Here is a 20,476-nt window from a genome sequence, read left to right on the forward strand (position 1 = left end):
CTTTTCTCTGAAAAAAAAAAAAAAGTCATTTTATAATCTCTACCAAGGACAAAGATGTGTATTCTCTACAGACCTGAATTCTGCTATGGGCCGGGCCTTTTTGAATAAATATTTGATATAATTCTTTTGAACACACTAATACTTGAGAATCACTGATCTCTCTGATGAGTTTGGGTTTAATAGATATTATTTAGTACGGGCTTACGGAAAGTACTAGGATTGAGAGAGAAGAGCTCAGACAATGACTTACAAGAGTTCTCTCATAGAATATTTGATTTGCCTTTTTATTGCTGCTGCCACTGCTATTTTGAAACAGGGCCTGGGACTCCCGTTTCAGCCGCTAGCAGTAGGATGACAGTAGGTGTCATACAAGGGAGTGGGATCAGTGGCATTAGAAGAGGGCAACAGAAAAGATACCAGGAAAAGATTAATAACGGTTCTATTAAGTGAAAACACAAAGTGAAACAATAGGGGATGGTGGAAACAAACTTCATGCAATTTTATGAAAAATATATTTCACAAATAAGAATACATAAGTAAGAAGAAAAAGGAAGATATAACTAGAAAATTAATAGCAAAATAGTTCAAATACTTTGATTCAACCTAGGTGCTCCCAAGAGGGCAAGGGTGTTGGGAACATTTTCACATAAAGGTGGTCTGGGAACAATAAGGAGGAAATTCCATTACTGCTCATTACATTTATGGTTAGGAATTAAAAAGTACTGTGGGTTTTTTTTTTTTTTTTTTTTTTTTTTTTTTTTGGATAGGCCAAGAAGAAAAAGTATTCACTTAATTCAGACCAGTTTAATTCAGTCTATGTAAATTTTTTAAGGAAGGTAGAAGAATGGTGTTACAAGTCTGGACATCAAGGTAAATAGGGTTTGGTTTGCAGCAAAAACAGGTTCTGCTGACATCTACTAACAGCATGCTAGGCAACCTTAGGGTTAAAGAGTGAGGAATTGCAACTCCCTATGTCAGTTGCAAATGAACTTCACAGTGACTTGACTGTGACTCACATTCAAAAGATAACCCAGATTGAAAATGTGTCCATTTGCATTCTGATTAACCTATGAACTTTGACTTGTACCTGCTGTGAGTGGAGCAAGTTTATGGAAGTCTACTAGAACATAATCATTCACAAGCTCAAATATGTTTGCCATGGAAAGCCTAAAGGGCTTTCACACACTGGAAACTGACGACAAAGACAACAAAAAGTTTCTATTCTCTACTGGTAGTCTTGTGACAAAGCCTGACCAAGTTTTGTGAGAAAGCAATTTATGTTGGAGAAATGGAACGTCCCCCTCCTCCATCCCCTAGACATCGGGATGGCTTCCAAGCAAACTTCATAAGTTTTAAATGTGAAGCTCAAACTAGCTTACCCTAAAAGCCATTCTTTTCCCTAAATGGAAATTGACAAAACAGGAAGTACACAGTGGCAAAGAGAAGCAAAATCTGTGGCTGAAGTATTTACTGGGAACAGTCTAGTTCTTTCTGACTGTGATAAAATGCAGAGCTTTAAACTTGGGAGAAAACCAGCAAATTTGGTTTCAGTATCATGACACATGAAGAAGAAACAGGAAGATGGCTTCATTACATAAAATCCCTTCCCTGAAGCCTCTGATCAACACAATAACAGACCCATCAAAGTATACAGACACTGGAAGCACCTTATAATGCCATATAAAAAATAAGAATGTTTTTGAAAAACAGCTATATTTGGTTTGAGAGAAAGTGGAGGATTTTTTTCTTGGCGATTATTGAAGTATCTGAGATAACGAAATAAAAATCCTAAGTAGGCTGTTAGCATTGGTGATTCAGGAACATATTACCAAACATATCACAAGCCAGCATAGAGGCTCACTCTCATGACTTCTTTTCCTATCACTATATATGAACAATTAAAGGCCTTTCTAGGTGCAATTGCTTTCTCTCTCTTTTTAAGCACCTGAAATGGCATAACTGGGCTGGTGGTAGTACACACCTTTAATCCCAACACTTGGGAGGAGAGGCCAGCCTGCTCTACAGAGGAAGTTCCAGGACAGCTAGAGCTACAAAGAGAAATTCTGTCTCACCAAAACCAAAGCATAAAAAAACAAAAACAAGCAAACAAAAGAATTGGGGGGGGGGTGTATTTATTTTTTTGAGGCAGCATCTCTACAGAGCCCTGGGCTGCTTGGAACTCACTACATAGACCAGGCTATCCTCAAACTCAGAGAGATTTGCCCACTTCTGCCTTCCAATGCAATATTGTTTTACTCTCACTTGGGACATCTCTTATACTAGCTAATAAGAACAATTAGAACCTCTGGATCAGAGCTATACTTCCTTATGCATAAGTGGTAAAAGGTTCAATCCCTAGCACTGCCAATCCTCCAAGGTAGGTGTGACATGAAAACATCTGAGAATTGTTTCTATGTAGTAAAGAACACCAGCAACTCATGCAACTGCTAAAATTATTCTGTCAGAGTCTGGTATTTCTGATTCTCAAGGGTTCTTAAAATTTTTAGGGACAGATGGCCATAAGAAGTATGCTTATAAATTCCTATCTGGAAAATACAGTGCTGGATTAGAGCCTTAAAATATTAATAGCTGTAAATACCAAGCCCATGAGATGCTCCCGAAGTAAAATTTGTGTGATGTGTCTGAGGTTAAAGCCAGTGAGTGAGTACAAACTTAATGATTAGAGCATGTAATGTGTGTTTTTCATAGCCAGGGTTTCTGTATTAGGGTGCATTTTCAATACACTGTCTTGTGAATTATTGTGAAAATTCTGGGAATTAACCATCAACATGTTTACTTATTTTTGTGTGGGTGTGTCTATGTGTGCGAATGTCAGGTGAGAGGCCAACCGCCACAAATCTGTTCCCTCTTTCAATCATGTGTGCCAGAGTAGGTATCGTATGGCCTTACCCTGCAGAGCCATCTCACTGGCTCCAATTCTGGGAGTTTCTCAGCTGAGACTGTAAACTTGCCTCTTTAGGTCTGTGAATTCGGACTATAACCCTGGCATTCTAACTCACTGCTTGTTTATACCATTCTCAATTTCCCTAGTTCACAGGCCAAACCCTGACCAACTTCACATCAACCAGGGACCAAGCAAACACCCTCCTAAGATAAAACCCCATCCAGTGCCTATTACTATGCCTAGTTTCATGCACAGAAACATTATGGCATTGAGATTTAAAAAAAAAAAAAAAAAAAAGGCACTTTAGGTGTCCTGGTTTGCTTTCTGTTTCTGTGACAAACACCATACAAAAGCAGGTTGGGAGGGAAATAAAGGAGTTGTTTCAGTTTCTACTTCGAAGACACAGTCCATTACTAAAGAAAGTCAGGAACTCAAACAAGAAATGAAGCAGAAACCAAGGAGTGCTGGCTCACTTGCTAGCTTTTCATAAAAACTACTGCCCAGGTCCATCTACAGCAATTAGAACTCAGAGAGTTCCCCACAGACATGCCCACAAGCCACATGATGGAGGCAATTTCTTTTGTTTTAGAGTTTAGTTTTTTTCTTCCTAGGTGACTCCAGGTTGTGTCAAGGTGACAATAAAAAACAGCCAGCAGAGAGAGATCCTGAGTTCAGGAACTCATCAAAACACATGGCCTATACAATTACTGGCAAAAAAAAAAAAAAAAAAAAAAAAAAAAAAAAACACCCAAAAAGCCCTGCAGTCTTCACTAAAGTTTTCTTAAAATTTACTACCAGCAACAATAAATATCTGCAAAATATCAGATAACATCAAAAAATGGATTTGATAGCTAATTAAGCATAGTAACTTTTTGGTTTGAGAGAGTTTCTCTGTGTTAACAGTCCCTGCTGTCCTGGAATGTGCTTTATAGACCACTCTGGCCTCGAACTCACTGAAATCCACCTACCTCTGCCTCCCAAGAGCTAGGATTAAAGGTGTGCACAACCACCGCCAGATTAAACATAGTAACTTTCCAGAATGTCCTTGAATATGATTTAATCCTTCAAGTGGTTTCATTTTCAGGTGATTTTTACCATGGGGGTGTAGGATCACATGGGGTGCACATGGAGGTCAGAGGTTCGAAATGAAAGTGTTACCCTTAGGAACATCAGCTACCTTGAGACAAGTTTTTGTTTCAGCTCACCAATTTGGCTAGAACGGTTGGCTAGTGTACCTCAGCACGTTTCCATTTCAAGTGCATGCTCCCACAAGCCACTAATATTGAAAGTGTGACAATCAGAAAGGCCTTGAATCCCTCCAAAGTTGAAGACCATCCTCTAAGCTAGCTATCTGGGTTCCAGCTGTTCCACATCTGTGTGGAATGTAAGCAACTTTACTCATTCCATCAGTCATGTCTTCCATAACTTTTCCTTCATCATCGACTTAGTATCTTAGTTTGAATTTTCCATGAACAAGTCCTTCACAGGCATGTAAACAGTCTAAAGCCAAGCCAAGTTTGGTAAATGGCACTGCAATTTTGTTGGCTGTCTGGCTAGAATATCAAGAACCCTTGCAGTTTCATTGGTTATAACTCAAAGACTTCCTATAATCGGATGTGACTTCACATGTAACGGGAGTATGGTAGTCACCAAATCCCTTCTTTTCATCCTAGTGGCCTGGTCATAATAATGACATGTTCTAGGGCCTATTAATCATCCTTCCAATTTCTGATAGGTAAAGCATGTTGCTTTGTTTTGCAGTCCTCATGGCTGCATTCCTTACTGTTCACCTCTACAGCAAGGGGTAGAACTGACCTGGTTGAATGGAACTCAGTATATAAGAGACCCAACCCCAAGTAAAGCACTATATAAGCTGTCCTCTCACATAATGTAGTCCCTGGGAGCTTGGGATTCCCTTGTCATCTCTATTATCCCAAGCCTGAGCAAGACTAATGGGCTGGGAAGCAGTACAGCAGTTAGAGCTATTGACTTTTATTCCTTGGGAATCTACTAGTTTTGCCTCTTGAACCACTTTATGGTTCCTTGGGAAACTGCAGTGCCCTCTGGTATTCCTAAGAGTCTAGAATGGCTAATATTTTCAGAACTGGTATAGCCTCTAAAAGTCCCATGATTTCCCAGGCACACTGTCTTTTTCCTACAGATCTAATCTGGCCCCCTTCATTATATAGTACCCTTGTATAGAGTTAAAAGGAAGCATATTCTGTATATATGTTGTTGCACAGCAGCCAGCAGGAGAGCCAAGGTCTGCTCTCTATGTTCAAGTCTCCTTGGGCAGGTTTAACCACAGTGGTAGAATTAAATGTCATTACAGAAAACCAGCAAAGGGATCACCTTTATAGTCTACATTGGCCTCTTTAATAGGTTGATCAGGCTGGAGATGGCTCAGTGGTAAAAAGCACTGTTCTTCCAGAGGTCCTGAGTTCAATTCCCACCTCATGGTGGGTCACAACCATCTCTAGTGGGTAGTTTCTAGTGAGAGACCTAGTAGCCTCAGGGGACTGACTATATGGACTCAGATGGAGCTTCAGCTGCAGGAGTGGACAAGAGCTGATGGCATGGTGACAATATGGGAATTCTTCAGAACAGGCTTCTCAGGTTCTGATCTACATTTTTAGCTGTTATCTTTGCTAGCATGCTGTGGTATGATAAATAAAAGACTTGGGAGACAGATATTGGGGTTCAAGCTTCACACTGAAGATCAGAAAAGCAAAGCAGCCGGGCACTAGCTCTTACCTCTACCTCAGCTCAGACAAAGGGACGACCCTCAGATTCAGATGGCTATTCTCTCAATGTGGCTATAAAATGACTCTCAGACTGAATGCCATCTCTGAGACCCTGCTCCTGTCTTATATACCTCCCTAATACTGGGGTTAAAGGCATGGGAAACTAGGCATTGAAATCACCTTTGTGTGAGCTGTGTCTTTTAGGACTGGACCTATTTCCTGTACTCAGTGTGGTTTTGAACTAACAGAGATCCATCTACCTCTTAATCCTGAGTCCTGGGATTAAAGGTGTGTGCCACCACTGCCTGATCTCTATAGCTTGAGGCTGGCTTTGCTTTCTGAATCCTCAGGCAAGCTTTAATTAATCATACATCATACATCACACAATATGCTTTTTTATAATTTTCTTCTAATCACGCTCATAACCACTGTGGATAGGCATGGACTGCATCCATCTAGCCAACAGGGAATGGATACCAAATCCCTGTGACAACTCTGAACACACAAGGGCAGGGAGGGAGAGGATGAACTTTTGCTCCATCCATTAATACACACATCCCCTTGGGGATGTTTCATGTTCCTTAGTGGGTCAGAGCTAGAACTGTCAGTATCCGACCCCGGTAAGACCACCACGGATGAGGATCATCAGGGAACTGAAGCTGATTCAACTACTACTTTGTCCTGAGTGGTCAAGTGCCTTGTCTGACTCTTCCAAACATACTCATACACTTCCAGCCCACCATGCTACTTAGAGCCACTCAAGTCCAACCTGTATGAACTATTTGGGCAAGTCCTGGATTTCAGGAAGTGGTCAGGCCCCTCTTGCGGTCCCTGGAACTTACCAGGTTCCAATGCACTCCATGTTCTCTGCCCTGGCACAGCAAAATGGGCACCATGACTCACCCTGGTGAATAGGGAGGTGACATCCTCATCACCAAATCCCAGAAACGTGGGATTCTGAACAAAGAGACGGACACCAAGGTTTCTACAGGAAAATAGTTTTTATTTGTGGCAGCACAGACTAGAACTGTTTACAGACTTCTATATGACTTTTTTATTTCTTGCCTCCCACACATGGCAACGTATAATTTCATTGGCTATTTTAAAACCAGAGGGTGGGATTCTGAAAGTGCTAGAATGTAGAGGAAGCAAGGACTGCTCGGGTAAGGTACAGGACCACACATAAGCATTGCAGCAGAGACAAGACCACATGGTGGTCTCCTTGTTCTGCCTCCCTCCAAGGTCTACGGGAAGGCTTGCTGGCAAGTGCTGAGAGCGACTGTTGAGTGCGCAGCTCTAAATAGGACATTTATATAACCGACTTCAGGCTCAGAGCACACCACACAAGAGGCAGAAAGAATGTAAGAGCCAGAGGAAGCCAAGAGGTATGCAACACTGACCTGGCTATTGCACCCTTGAACTCATGGTGGCCATGATTACCTATGCTCAAGATCTGAACAAGACTGGGTCTGTCAACATCCTGTTAGGAAAAGAGAGGGTCTCATGGGGCCTCACTCCTCCAAGTATTTACACAGTTAATGCTTAATAGAAGAAAAAGTGTTTTCTTCAGGAATGGATAGTCACTGGTAGGATGCCTATGTACTTGTAAGCAAAGACAAGGGAACTTACTGGATGGGAGAGGGAAAACCCTTGACATGGGGTCAGACAATGGGTCACATAAGAGTAGAAGCAAGGATCAGTGGGAGTAGAAGAATAAAAACATTAAAAAGCAAATAATACAGAACCCAGGCACAATGGTACACACTTGTAACTCCAGCACTAGGACCCTAGGGAGACTAAGGCAACATGCCAGTCCTGACTATATGATGAGAGGCTGCCTCAAAAACTCAAACGAAACAAAAAACCAAACAGGCAAAAGACTAATGAAGGATTAAAGAAAGAAGACTATGGCTTATTAAAACACCAAATAAAAATATCTTGTTGGGCAGTAGTCACGCATGCCTTTGATCTCAGCACTTGGGAGGCAGAGGTAGGTCTGAGTTTGAGGCCAGCCTGATCTACAAAGTGAGTTGCAGGACAGCTAAGGCTATATAAAGAAACCCTGTCTTGAAAAATGCCAAAATCTTAAGGTGGTTGTGATGGACAATGCCTTTAATCCCAGCACTTGGGAGGCAGAGGCAGGGGGTTTTCTGTTTATTTGAGGTCAGCTTGGTCTACAACAGTGAGTTTCAGGCTATTATGTACTGAGGCCCTATCTCAAAGGGCAACAAGATAAAAATAATTTATGTTCATTCCCTAGTCTCCAAGCCCTCTAAAATGTGTAGAGGGCAAACGCTCCAAAGGATTCTGGTGCGCAGTTGATGCTAGCAACTCTTGACAACATAGGCTTCCTAACTTTTCTGACCCGTCTTTTGCCAGGCATCCTTTCCCAACTATTTAGCTATCCAAAGCGGCTTTTGGATCTCAATCATACTTGCTCACAATTTCTCACTTAACTAGCTCCGGGCTCTGCCTGCTTAAAGCTCTAGAGCTGATTGTATATGGAACCTTCACGAGCTGGGCATGATGATACACACACCTTTCAGCCTAGCATTTCAAAGGCAGATGCAGGAGGAGCTCTTAGTTTGAGGCTACCCTGGTCTGCAGTGGGAGTTCCAGAATAGCTAGGGCTACACTGACAATTGGTGACTTGAAAAACATTTAATTATGTTATTTATTTTATTCACACTAAACTCCTTAGGCAAAACTCTTTGGAGGAATGTCATTAAGTAGCCCAGACCTGCTTTAATCCCTATCCTGAAATATACTGTCATTATAGTTTGAATGACTTATGAATGAACACCACCGTTCATGTGGTCATAAAACAAACAAAGTTCAACAAGGCAAAAGATCATCCTCGTAGATTCTATAAAATATGCTTTAAAAATAGTAACAATAGCATCCGTTCTGGCTTTTAAACCTATAGAGCCATTGTATGCTAGGTAAAGCACCCTCACATTCCTGGTGCCCAAAATAAAAGTCTGATTAGAATTATGTAATTCCCCCAAAGCTCAATCTTTTGGGAAACAGCTACATTCAACCCAGTTGAATCAATTATACTTCTCAATATACAGTGATTCTTCTACAAATAAACTGCTTTCCAATAAGGTATATAAGTACACACATGCATAGACATATATAACATGGCCAATCTCACTTAAGGATGAAGTAAAATTACAAACCAGAACCTGAACTTTTCAGCACTAGCAACAAATCCTAAGTCTTCTAGAGCCAGAGCACCTTGGTTCTCCCCACAAAAGCCAGTGTTACCTGAAAGACAGAGAGTGCACTTTGAGCATGTTTCACCTTAGACCTAGAATACATTGTTTTACACACACACACACACACACAAATTCAGTGCTCAGCACTAAATATTAATGATGAATTGAAAGTGGAAGCAAGGAATCATGTGGCATGTACAACACGTAGTTCCCACTATATTGGAGGCTGAGGCAGAAGGTTCTCTGAGCCCCAGAATTTTGACTCTGGTCTCAGGTAAAAAAGAAACCCTATCTCAATTAAAATAAATAAATAAACAAATCCAGGAATTTGAACTATATAAGTGGGCAAGTAAATAATTAAGCACCCAGGGCTGGGGAGATGACCCTGTAGGGAAGTGTGCTGCTAAGCCTGGTGACTCAAGAATGAGCCCTGGAACTTGCATGGTAGATGGAGAGAACTGACTCTCCCAAAAGTTGTTCCCTGACCTCCACCCAGATACTATGGCACATGTACATCATCCACAAAATAAATGTTTAAAAAGTGGAAAAAAGACATAAAAATGTCCCTACTTATTATTTCGGTAAGAAATACCACATAGGGCAGCTAATTACATTCTCACTAGAATCTGTAAACTAGTCTTTCAAAATAGTTTATTACCAGTCATTTCTTTCATTTACACCTGACACAATGATCCAGTGAAAAGTTCAGGGGTATAAGTATGTGAATACCTTCTTTTTTTGGTTTTGTTTCTGACACAAGATCTCATTAGTAGCTCAGAATGGCCTCATAGTCCTAGTCTCCAAAGCGCTGGAACTATAGGCTTGCATTACCAGGTCCCGCTAATATGTTCTTAATGGGATTTTCTTCATCTTCATAACTGTGTGTGAGGTATACCGGTGCAAGCACATGAAGCAAAGGGGTCCAAAGGCTGGTAACAACAGGTGTCTTCCTCCACCGCTTTCTACTGTCTGTGAGACGGGTTTTCTTCATAAACTATTAGCTCCCTGCCTGGCTACACTGGCTGGCCATCATGGCTTCAAAGCTCTTCCTGCATAACCAACACACAGCTCTGTGTATGCATACGGGATTTGAACTAACAAGTTTGTGCTGCATGACTTTTATCCACTAAGCCTCTTCCCAGCCCTGAATCCACACATTATTAACAATCAAAAATCAGTTGAATTGCAATATTAAAAATTTGAAGATCAAAGTAGGATGCTAAAACATTTTCAGAAAAGAAGTTAGATGTTTCTGCCAGGTTCAGTAGGGATGATAACACTTGAAAACCTAGCCAGCTGGGAAGCGGAGGCAGGAAAGACTTCTGGGTCTGTGAGTTCTGGGCCAGCACAGGGAACAAAGAGAAACCTGGTCTAAGGAGGGAGGAAAAAAAAGATAACTCTATTTGAACAAAAGATTACAGAAAATCTTTTGCATTCTCACTTCTGAAAATCTATTCCAAAGAAAAGCCAGGACTGTCAAAGAAACCAAGAAGCCTCAAAATTTTAGTAGTTTTTAGACATAACATTTTGTAAAACTTCTGGCTTATCGTGGCTAGCACAGAAAAAGAAACAGGAAGGCTCTCACAAATTAAGGTATGTCTCCCTGACAGGACGGTAAACTGGAGGTCTCCTGCCTGTCATGCTGCACCAGGGCCTGCATTCAATCCCAGCACAACCAAAATTTAAATCATGACTCATCTATCCAAGGTATCCATGGAATGTACTTCATAGGCAAACTACTTGAGATTCCTAATTGTTTCCTTAGTTGAAAAACAATAACAAAAATACAACAAAATGAACACAACTGTATCACTTTAAAAACCATTCCAAGCCCTATGAATACAGAATAAACTTTATTATAATTTGGTGGAAAGATTGGAAGAGATTTTTACTTTATTTTTCATTAATTTTCAAACTCACATAGGCGTAATTATGTGTATCTGGAACTGGATGCATGGGTGATTGCCACCACGGAGGTTCAGTAGTATAATTTTCTTAAAAAACAAAACAAAACAGAACAGACTCAAACAGAAAACCAAAGACCTTCATTCCTAAACACTCACTAATAGGACCTTTCTCAAGAGAGTTTTAAATCTCAGTGGGAGCTCAAAACCATGAAAATACTCAGGTTGTGACTTTAACACCAAGTGTTTAAAGTCCAGGTATAAAAACCGAGGCTTGGTGGCAGTCAGGCTGAGGCAGTCAGATCACTCCAAGGTCACCCTTGGCTACCTGGCTCCTTCAAGTAGCTTGGACTACCGAAATCCTGTCTCAAAAACACAAAGGCCTGAAAGGTGACCACCAGGGATAGGTGAACTTGTCTGTGGATTTCATTCTGGTCTAACATCAGGAAGCTAATTAAACCAACTCATTTGAAAGCTTGAACTAACAAAACCATCCAACAACTACTCATATTCTAGTATTTAGTTGTAGTGTACCGAAAACCTTCTCAGCACAACCCAGCTCAATTCACTTCGATATACAGTAACACTCACCTGTGATACTTCGGGTTGTCAGGGAGGTGTCTGTTTTCTTCAGCACAACTCTAGAAGAACAAAAATCCTCAATGAATTGTCCACTCACTCAACTATTTTCTAGTTTTGAGCATCACCAAAAACAACCAGGAAGATTTAAAAAAGATAGTTATGACTAGGGCACTTACTTAGTAAAACTATCAAAATATACTTCACAATTTTAATACATTTGAGAAAAATAAGTCACAACTTTAATTTGTAAATTACTTTTAAAGCTGATTTGGTTTTTGGTTAAGATGTCCTCTATTGGGCAACTTTAGTGTGGTTAACGTTCCACACCTTAATTTAGTGTACAAACTATTACAAGTTTTTGTCTCGGTTAACAAGACGAGGAGCTGACGAATAAAACACCCGTGTCTGTCCGATTGGACGAACCCTTTCATCTGAGAAAACTTCAGTCTTTCCAGAGCCACTACTGCTTTCTTTGAAAAAAACCCTGCAGCACAGGCCTCATGCAGTGACAAGAGGCGCTTGTCTAAGGTCATAGTAGCAGCAGCGTCTGTCCTGGCAGGTACATTCCTCAGCATTCCGAAAGCCAGAGCTTCCACGTTTCCTCATAGCTTCAGTTGGAGGAAATACCTTCCCACCCCCACGCAGGACGTTTCTAGAAACCACACCTCCTCCGTCCGAACGAAGGAGGCTGCCCTTGGGCCCCTGGTGACTAAAGATGGCAAGTCAATTTCCCAAACGCATTTCAAAGGGGAGGAAGGCTGTTCCGGGAGGAACCATGTCACTCAATTCCGCCACCCGGAGATAAGGGGCGCGGAGGACAGAAAGCCACACGTGTGCCCCCTCCGGCCTCGCCCCCTTCCTCCACCCCCCATCCCCGCTCCCTCCGCCGCCGGGACAGCTGCTCCCATGGCTGCCCTCGCTTCCGGTGCTCCCGGAGCTGCGCCACCCCCGAAGCCACCGGACACCTGGAGCCTTCACCAGACCTTTCGGACGACCTCGTGACTCCTCCACCCTTCGCTAGGCGTCGTCCTGGAAGCAAATAGTACGCCGGTGCCGCACAGAAACAAACCTACCAGCTCGAGTCCGCGTCCTCGCCTTTAGACACAGAAAATGGGATAGAGCTGCGGACGATGCTGCCGGGACAAAATGGCGCCGGGAACCCGGTTAGGCGCAGGCGCCCGGGGAAGACCCGGCTCCGCCCCCGTGCAAAGCCCTGGCCGCAGTTCTGGATTCCGTTTCCATGGGACACGCCACCGCCCAATCCTCGTGCGGAACCGCTCTTCCTGACCCCTCTCTTCTCCAATCAGTGCTCAGTCAAGCACATCCGGAGTCGGCCCTTCCAATCAATTTTCTGGGCTCTCTTACTCAATCCCCTATCCTCCAATACCGTGAGCGTCCGGACTCAGCCAATCACAAGTGGACGATTTCCTACCTGCTGTTTTCCGCACCAATCATGGAAGTTTCAGGGCTACATCCAATGAGAAAGGCAGACAGCGAGCTCCAATCCCAAGCTCTTCGGCGTCATGAGCAGCCAATAGGAGTTCGTGTAGAAGCGAGTCTGCTCAACAGCTTGTTATTTGGTGGATTGTGGCAGTAAATCGGGGCGAGTGGGGAACCCGGCGCAGGAACTGCCGCTGCGGCCGGGAGCGGTGCTTCCCGGACGGGGGCCCACGGCGGTCAGTAAGGCGGCGAACTGGAGAGCTGACAGCGCGCTGCACCCGCAATAGGTAGGTAGGCAGCGGGGCAGCGGGGGCCGCTGAATGGGCGAAGCGGCGGGAGCAGCTGCTGCCGCGTTGGAGTCCCGGTGCAGTTGTGAGCTCCGCAGGCGGGGAGGGGGATGCAGGGCGGGCCGTGCCCGGGGTGCCGGGCAGCGATCGGGTTCGGGAGCCGAGGCGCTAACTGCGGGCACGGTCGCCTCGGTCGCCTCCCCGGGAAAATGGCTGTGGGGCTGGCCGCGCCGCTAAGTTTGCTCTGGAGGAGCGGGCTGCCGGGGGAGCCGGCCCCCAACTCCGCTGCGTGTCCTCGGCGGGGACCCCGCGGCGGGACCGCGGGGTTCGGGCCCCGCGCCTCTCCGGGCTGTACAAAAAGTTGAGGCGGGCGCGGGAGGAGGCGGCCGCTGCGGCGGTGCGGCTCGCTCCCCTCCCACACCCTGTCCGGCCGCCTCCCCGCCCCGCGCCTCCCCCCCGGGTCCCCCCGCGCCGGCCGCCGCCGCAGGCCGCCGCCTCTGCCCCCCGGGTGAAGGAGCGCTTCTCCTTCCTGACATGGTGCAGAGCGGAGGCAGAAGAGCAATGGCGCCGTGACACTCCGTTGCCGCCGCCGCCGCCGCGGGCCGGGCCGGGGCGGGCCGAGGGGGGCCGAGCGGCGGAGGCGGGGCGCGCGCTAGAGTCGGGGCCCGGCGGGGCGCGGACCCGCGAGGCCGGGACGCAGGACTCCGAGTGGCCGGCGAGGCGGGGGCGCGGTGGGCTGTCCGGCGGCGCAGGGGCGGGACGCGCTGCCCTTTGGCGCGCGTGGGGCTCTGCTCCCTGCCCGCTGCGCTGTGGTCGCCCGACGGGGGTCTGCCCCCCGAGCCACGGTGCTCAGCCCCTCCCCGCCTGCATTTGTTTACTTTCTTTCGCCGTCGCACCCCGCCTCGTACTGATCCTCTGCCTCTCTTTCCCCTGCCTTGGCTCCAGCGCCCGGGAAGAGAACTCGTGGAAGCTGGAACCCCACAGGTCACCGGTCAAGATGAAGGTAAGTGGAGCCAACTCTTCGCAGCCGGGTGCCCTGGACGATGCCAGTCGCGAGGCGGCTGTTGTGGAATGGCAGCTTTTTGTTACTCTAAATTGATTTCCCTGCTAAGCACCACTTTCAGGAAAATGACGTGTGAATGGGTGGTGTGTGTTTGTGTGTGGTGTGTGTGAGAGAGAATGCAGGCAGTTCAGCCCTCTCTTTAGAAGTTAGCACTTTGGAAAGGTCGGTGCAGCCTTTCGGTTTTCAAACGCTTCCTGTGTTGGCAGCACCTTTCTAGAAGTTAAGCTTTTGTCCTACTTAGGCTTTTTTGGAGGGTTTTTGTTTTGCTCTTGTTTTCTTAAAAAAAAAAAAAATACTTCCCCCTTTCCACTCTCAGTGCCATTTTCTAAAAGAAGTGATGCATAGCTTGCGGAAGGGAGGTGGCTCTGGATATTTCTTCTTGGGGTAAAGTAAAGTGATGACAGTATTTAGCTTGATTAGTTCAGTCTTCATAGTATATCTTAAAACATGCTGCCAGGTGTTGATGGCACACGCCTTTATTCCCAGCACTGGGGAGGCAGAGGCCGGTGGATCTTTGTGAGCTCCAGGCAAGCCTGTTCTACAGATCGAGTTCCAGGACAGGCTCCAAAACAATATAGAGAAACTCTGTCTCTAAAAACCTAAAAAACAAAAACAAAAACAAAAACCATGCATTACATGATTCCATGTATAGTGTTTTGAAGCTTCCTAGTTTTACAAATATCACTGTCTGCATATTTAAAGAGAAAGGAAGCTTTCCTAACATTACAATTCTGTGGCCCTAGCCTGTTTCTGGTCAGATACTTACTTGCCAAAAAGCGTTCCTCTTCAATTCCTTTTCTTTTTAAATGGGTTGATGTTTCAAAGTACATGGTCTATGTTGTACTTACTGTTGCCATATGTGTGTATATGTATAGAACATATAGTAAATATATAGTTGTTTTTGTTTGGGTTATTTGAGACAGTATCCTGTAGCCTTCTGCTTCTCTCTAAGTGCTGGGATGACAGACATGCATCACATACCTGACTCTGTTTAAGTCTATTACTTTGTGAAATACTCAAACTTTCTCTTCTTCTCTTATTTTGGAGCAACAGAACTTCCTTTAATATTACTTGAGAAAATGAAAAATTGTTTCCTACTTAAAAGTATTTAACTAAAGTATACATTGTTATCTTTGCACTTATAGTGTTGAATTGAATTGTGTGAATACATACAGCTTTTAAAATAGGTAAAGTTGACAGCCAGAGATAGCAATCATCTGTTACTGTCAAGGTAAAAATGTAATTCATTTCCCTTTTAAGTATACTGAGAAGATAAATGTTGTAAGCTAGGTATGGCTATAGTCTTTCTCTATCAATTTATAAATGCTTTCATCAGTTGAATTCAGACTTAATCCTTTAAATGCAACCTCCAGCCAATGCATTAAAGAGTTTGCTTGCTTTCTTATCTGTAGTGATATACACTGTATCAAAAGATATTGCCCTAGCCAGGCTTGATTGCCCCTGGCTTGTCCCTGAATTTAGGAGGCAAAGACAGCCTGCACCTTGTCTCAAAGCCCAAGGCAAGTAAAAAACAGATGTTGCCTTTATAAAGCTGCCTCACTAAATGTTTAATTATGGATTTGTTAATATTAATTTTATAGCAATATTCTTTTTAAACCAGGAAACAGAACTACCTGGAGGCCCAAAATTAATAAAATCATGAGATTTTTAATATAAATATATTCTTTTTTCTTATCTTTCTGGTTCCTATATATTAAATTGTAGAATATCTTAGAGCATGTTGTATCTGAAAAAAGAAAAAAAAATTTTTTTTTTCTAAAGTAGTTTCCAGTTACAACTTCAAAACATTTTATAGCATCAGGGAATGAGTATATAAAATGAAGTAGTGTTAATAAGATGTTTGCTTTAGGAGTATTTCCAGAATTATCAATGTTATTGAGCAAGTAATGTTACCATTCTAGTGACTTTAAATGTGGACCCTTTGGGTGGCTGTTTGAGGTTGGGGTAGAGGAGGACAGTGGTAATGCTCAAGGGTTTATCTTCTTTCCTCAGGCGGCAGATGAGCCTGCCTACCTGACAGTGGGAACCGATGTCAGTGCCAAGTACCGAGGGGCCTTCTGTGAGGCAAAGATCAAGACCGTGAAGAGGCTGGTGAAGGTCAAGGTAAAGTGCTTGTAGACTTTCAGACAGACGAGCCTTTATTGTTGTTTGTCTCTCAGAAAATAAGCAGGTTTATTTGGTGTGCTGCAAGAGACAGAAGGCTGGGCAGTAACAAGAGTCACTCCTGTCATGCAACAGTTTTCTTAAGGACATTGAAGAGATTACAAGGGAGAGATTGCACTTTATCAGTCTGTTGAATCAGTGTGATAAGCAAGCACCATTGTAGACTAAACTTACAAAGTATATTAAAAATTGAAAAATAAACTCAAACTGAGAAATGATCCAAGTTGTGACACTTGTGTCATTTGGATTGTTCCTGTTTATGGAAATGTACTTCTGCTGTAATTTGCTCTCTCTCTTTTCTTAATCAGATAGAGACAGTTTCAGTGATTAGGAAGAACAATGCAGTAAAATTATGTTTTCAAAATAACATTAAAAATGAATTCAGGGGATGAGTGTGTGTGTGTCTGTCTATCTGTCTGTCTGTCTATCCTGCCTTTGCCTCCTGAGTGCTCATGACCAAGAGGTTGATTTTTAAAACCAGGCAAAAAAAGTTAATGTACTCCGGTATAGAATTTGGAAGTAATAGAAGGGATTGTAGAAAAGGACAGATGGATAAATACCTACAACTTCTCAGAAATCTGTTAACATATTTTATTTCTCTGTAGAAAATTTTCCAATGTATAGGTTTTTTTTTTTTTTTTTTTTTTTCTGGGGTAGTGTTTCATGTAACCTGAGTGACCTCAAACTCACTAAGTACCTGAGAATGACTTTGAACTTGATCCTCTTGCTTCCACCCCCAAGAATTAGATACATAAGCCACCACGCCTGGTTTTTATGATGCTGAGTTTAGAACTCATGGCCTCATTTATGCCAAGCTACCTTTACCACCCCAGCCATATCCCTAGTCTGTTGTTCTGAATACCCTTCTAATGTAAATACAAGAATATCTTTGTGTATATAAACATTTTTACATTACAGAGCCATAAAATATAATCCAAGAAAGTTCTTGCTAATACGCCAAATATTTTTTTAAAAGTTTTATTTATTTATTATGCATACAGTGTTCTGTCTGAATGCCAGAGGAGGGCACCAAATCTCATTATAGATAGTTGTGGACCACCATGTGGTTGCTGGGATTTGATGTTAGGACCTCTAGAAGAGTAGCTGGAGCTCTTAACTCTGAGCCATCTCTCCAGCTCCCAAATATTTTTTATAGGCTCCCATATTTTGTTGTAACTGTCATAGCATTATTATTATTATTGTTTCATGTATTATAGCTTGTTATATGCCTCATTCAGTTAAATATCTGTTTTCTTACCAGAGTTAAATACAATGAAAAGGAGAAGACATCTTAGAGTTTCTATTCCTGATACTCAAAGTAATGCTTTATATCTTGTGGCCACTTGGAGTTTGTTGAATGTGTGAATGAAAGAATGAACGAACAAATGAATAAGCTAGAACAACTTGTACTTCCCAGATCAGTAACATTAGCCCCTCATAGGAACTTGCTCAAGATGGAGTGTCTCAGGACTGTATCTCAAAGCTTCCTAGTAGAAACATCTGCAAGTAGTTTTTATCTTAATGTGTTAGGATTCCTTGGTCTCAGACAATGCAACTCATACAGTCAGCAGACCCAGCTGTAGATCTGCTAGGGATACTTGATTGTTGGATGCCATTTGATATTCATTTCCTATAGCCATTTTAACTGTGTAAACCATAAAATTGGACCATTGAATTTTTGGGAATCTTTGACAGTTTTAACCTTTAAAGAGTTATTGTGGCTCTCAGTTGTTTATCTAAAATAATACACTTGTTACTCAGAATTCTTGTTACTTGGAAAATTGCTCTGATATACATTTGGTAGACCTGAGGAGTAAGAGCATTGGAAAGGGATGCTTGTTTGTAACTGAATTACTTCTAATTATAAGAGGCTTTTTGTTTGTTTGTTTTTTGAGACATGGTCTTTCTATGTAACTTTTTGACTGTCCTGGAACTCACTATGAGACCAGGCTGGCCTCAAACTCAGAGATTTGCCTGCCTCTCTCGGACTCCCCCGTGCTGTGATTAAAGGCATGCTACACTTGGCACAGACTCATAAGGCTTAAGGATCATGAGAACTCTGTTTTTAAATAGCCAATAAAAATTGAAGGGTTTTAAGAATGTTTTGTGACAATCAAAACCTTTTATGACTTGATAAAATGCACTGGAAGCACTTTTACATTTTAATAGTATCACTGGATTATAAATCTACAGTTTGTTCACTGGGCAAGCAGTTATTAAGTGGCTGTAATATGCACTGACACTTGCTAACTACGAGGGGAATAGCAATAATGAAAGAGGGTTCCAGCCCTCAAGGAGCTCGTAGTTAATGAGAAAGAAAATAAACATAAATACAAGACACTGTAATAACTGTTATGCCAGAGGTAACCACAGGGTATTAAGGAGGCATCTGCAGTGTTACTACAGAGGCATTGTTTAGGAAGTAACTTGCAGATTGTTTTGTTTTCCAGGTATTGCTGAAACAGGATAACACAACACAATTGGTGCAAGATGACCAAGTGAAGGGTCCTTTAAGAGTACGTATGTCGGACAGTTCAGAATCAAAACTAGTGAACCACAGGCCAATGCCATAATTTATCAAACTTTTCATTGTACATATTTATATTTTCATGTGTTTAATCAGAAAGCAAAATAGGAATGCACAGTAGTGTAAATTGTGATAGTGCAATGATTGTATTTTTTAAGAATCAAACATAGTTGGATAACTTATTTATGTAATTTGTCTCCATTTTGTTTTGCTTTTTAGTTTGGTTTTTTTTGTATGGTCTCATAGCCCAGGCTGTCCTAACATTCTGTAGCACAGACATCTGCCTCCTGAGTGCTGGGATTAATTGCCACTGTGTTTGGCTGACAGAGTAGCTTCATATGTATGTTAGGATGCGCTTTCACTTGCCTTTTGGTTTGAGTTCATGGACTGAATACATATATCCATATGAATATATATAGCTTGTTTGTTTGCTTGCTTATTTTGAGACAGGATCTCACTGTGTAGCCCTAACTAGCCTGGTGCTCAGTATGTAGACCAGGCTGGACTTGAACTGATAGAAATATACCTGGGGGGGGGGTCTACTTGTTTAGTTCAAATATAGTCCTCATTTTTTTCTTTTTAAATACATTGTTTCAGTATTTAAGATGATTCCTGTGACATGACAAATGTCATAAGTTTTTCTTCTTCTTTTTTTTTTTTTTTTTTTTTTTTTTTTTTTTGGTTTTTCAAGACAGGTTTTCTTTGAAGCCTGTCCTGGAACTCGAGCTGTAAACCAGGCTGGCCTTGAACTCACAAAGATCCTTCTGCCTCTGCCTCCCAAATGCTGGGATTAAAAACTTATATGCTACCACCACCCAGCTAAACTTTTCTTCTGATTCATCAGATAAACTGTATTTGTTTTATTATTTACTTTAATGAATATTGTTTTCTATCCATTTCTGACTGTTTTTGTATATAGTAAGTACTTGTTATGTCAAAGTACCATTTTGGTTAATATCTGTTATACAGAGGTCTGGAAGCTTAAAAGAGATTAACTGGTCCATTCTTCTCCATCCTGCTGAACCTTTATCTAAAAAGTTTCTAAAATACAGATGCTGAATTCCATACTCAATATTTTGGCAATAGGAAACAAATTATTTTTGTTGTCTTATGGTTTGACATTTGTTATATTTGAGCTTATTGAAAATAATACAATATGATGAACAAACTCTGAAGTAAAAATTTTTAGTCAGGATTTTAATCCTAGATTCTGCAAATTGTCTTTTCTGTTTGTAAAATATAAGCATCAATTCCCTTTCACCAAAGAACTTTGGGGCTTAGGTTCATAATGAAGATATGAGCATCCAAACTGATAATTCTTCCCTGTTCTAGTTTATGCGTTCATCAAAGTTTCTTACACATGTAGTTGGTAGGGGTGGTTTGGTGTGTGTGTTATAAGAAAATTTTGGTTTCGTGTTTTAGGTCGGAGCTATTGTTGAAACACGGACATCTGATGGATCCTTCCAGGAAGCTATTATCAGCAAGTTGACAGATGCTAGCTGGTATACCGTGGGTAAGTAGTAATTTTACACATAGCTTTGATCAGGCATGTATTTCTCTACCTTATAAATACACTGATGTGTGTGTTGGCAGAGAACATGCAGTCTTCCGTGTGGACT

General features: G+C 42.3%; 1 protein-coding gene across 1 annotated transcript in view; it reads left to right on the forward strand.

Moving 5' to 3' along the window:
• Window positions 1-12,774: 12,774 nt before the first annotated feature.
• The window catches only part of Arid4a (AT-rich interaction domain 4A), a 68,854-nt gene continuing 61,152 nt past the window's right edge, over window positions 12,775-20,476 (forward strand). Inside the window, exons 1-5 of the mRNA XM_051195954.1 lie at window positions 12,775-13,083; window positions 14,029-14,086; window positions 16,160-16,270; window positions 18,781-18,846; window positions 20,280-20,370. Coding sequence (XP_051051911.1) covers window positions 14,081-14,086; window positions 16,160-16,270; window positions 18,781-18,846; window positions 20,280-20,370 — 274 coding nt within the window. The 5' untranslated portion in view covers window positions 12,775-13,083; window positions 14,029-14,080. The remainder of the gene's footprint in view (window positions 13,084-14,028; window positions 14,087-16,159; window positions 16,271-18,780; window positions 18,847-20,279; window positions 20,371-20,476) is intronic.

Source organism: Phodopus roborovskii, unplaced genomic scaffold (assembly GCF_943737965.1).
Source record: "Phodopus roborovskii unplaced genomic scaffold, PHOROB, whole genome shotgun sequence".
Classification (NCBI taxonomy): domain Eukaryota; kingdom Metazoa; phylum Chordata; class Mammalia; order Rodentia; family Cricetidae; genus Phodopus; species Phodopus roborovskii.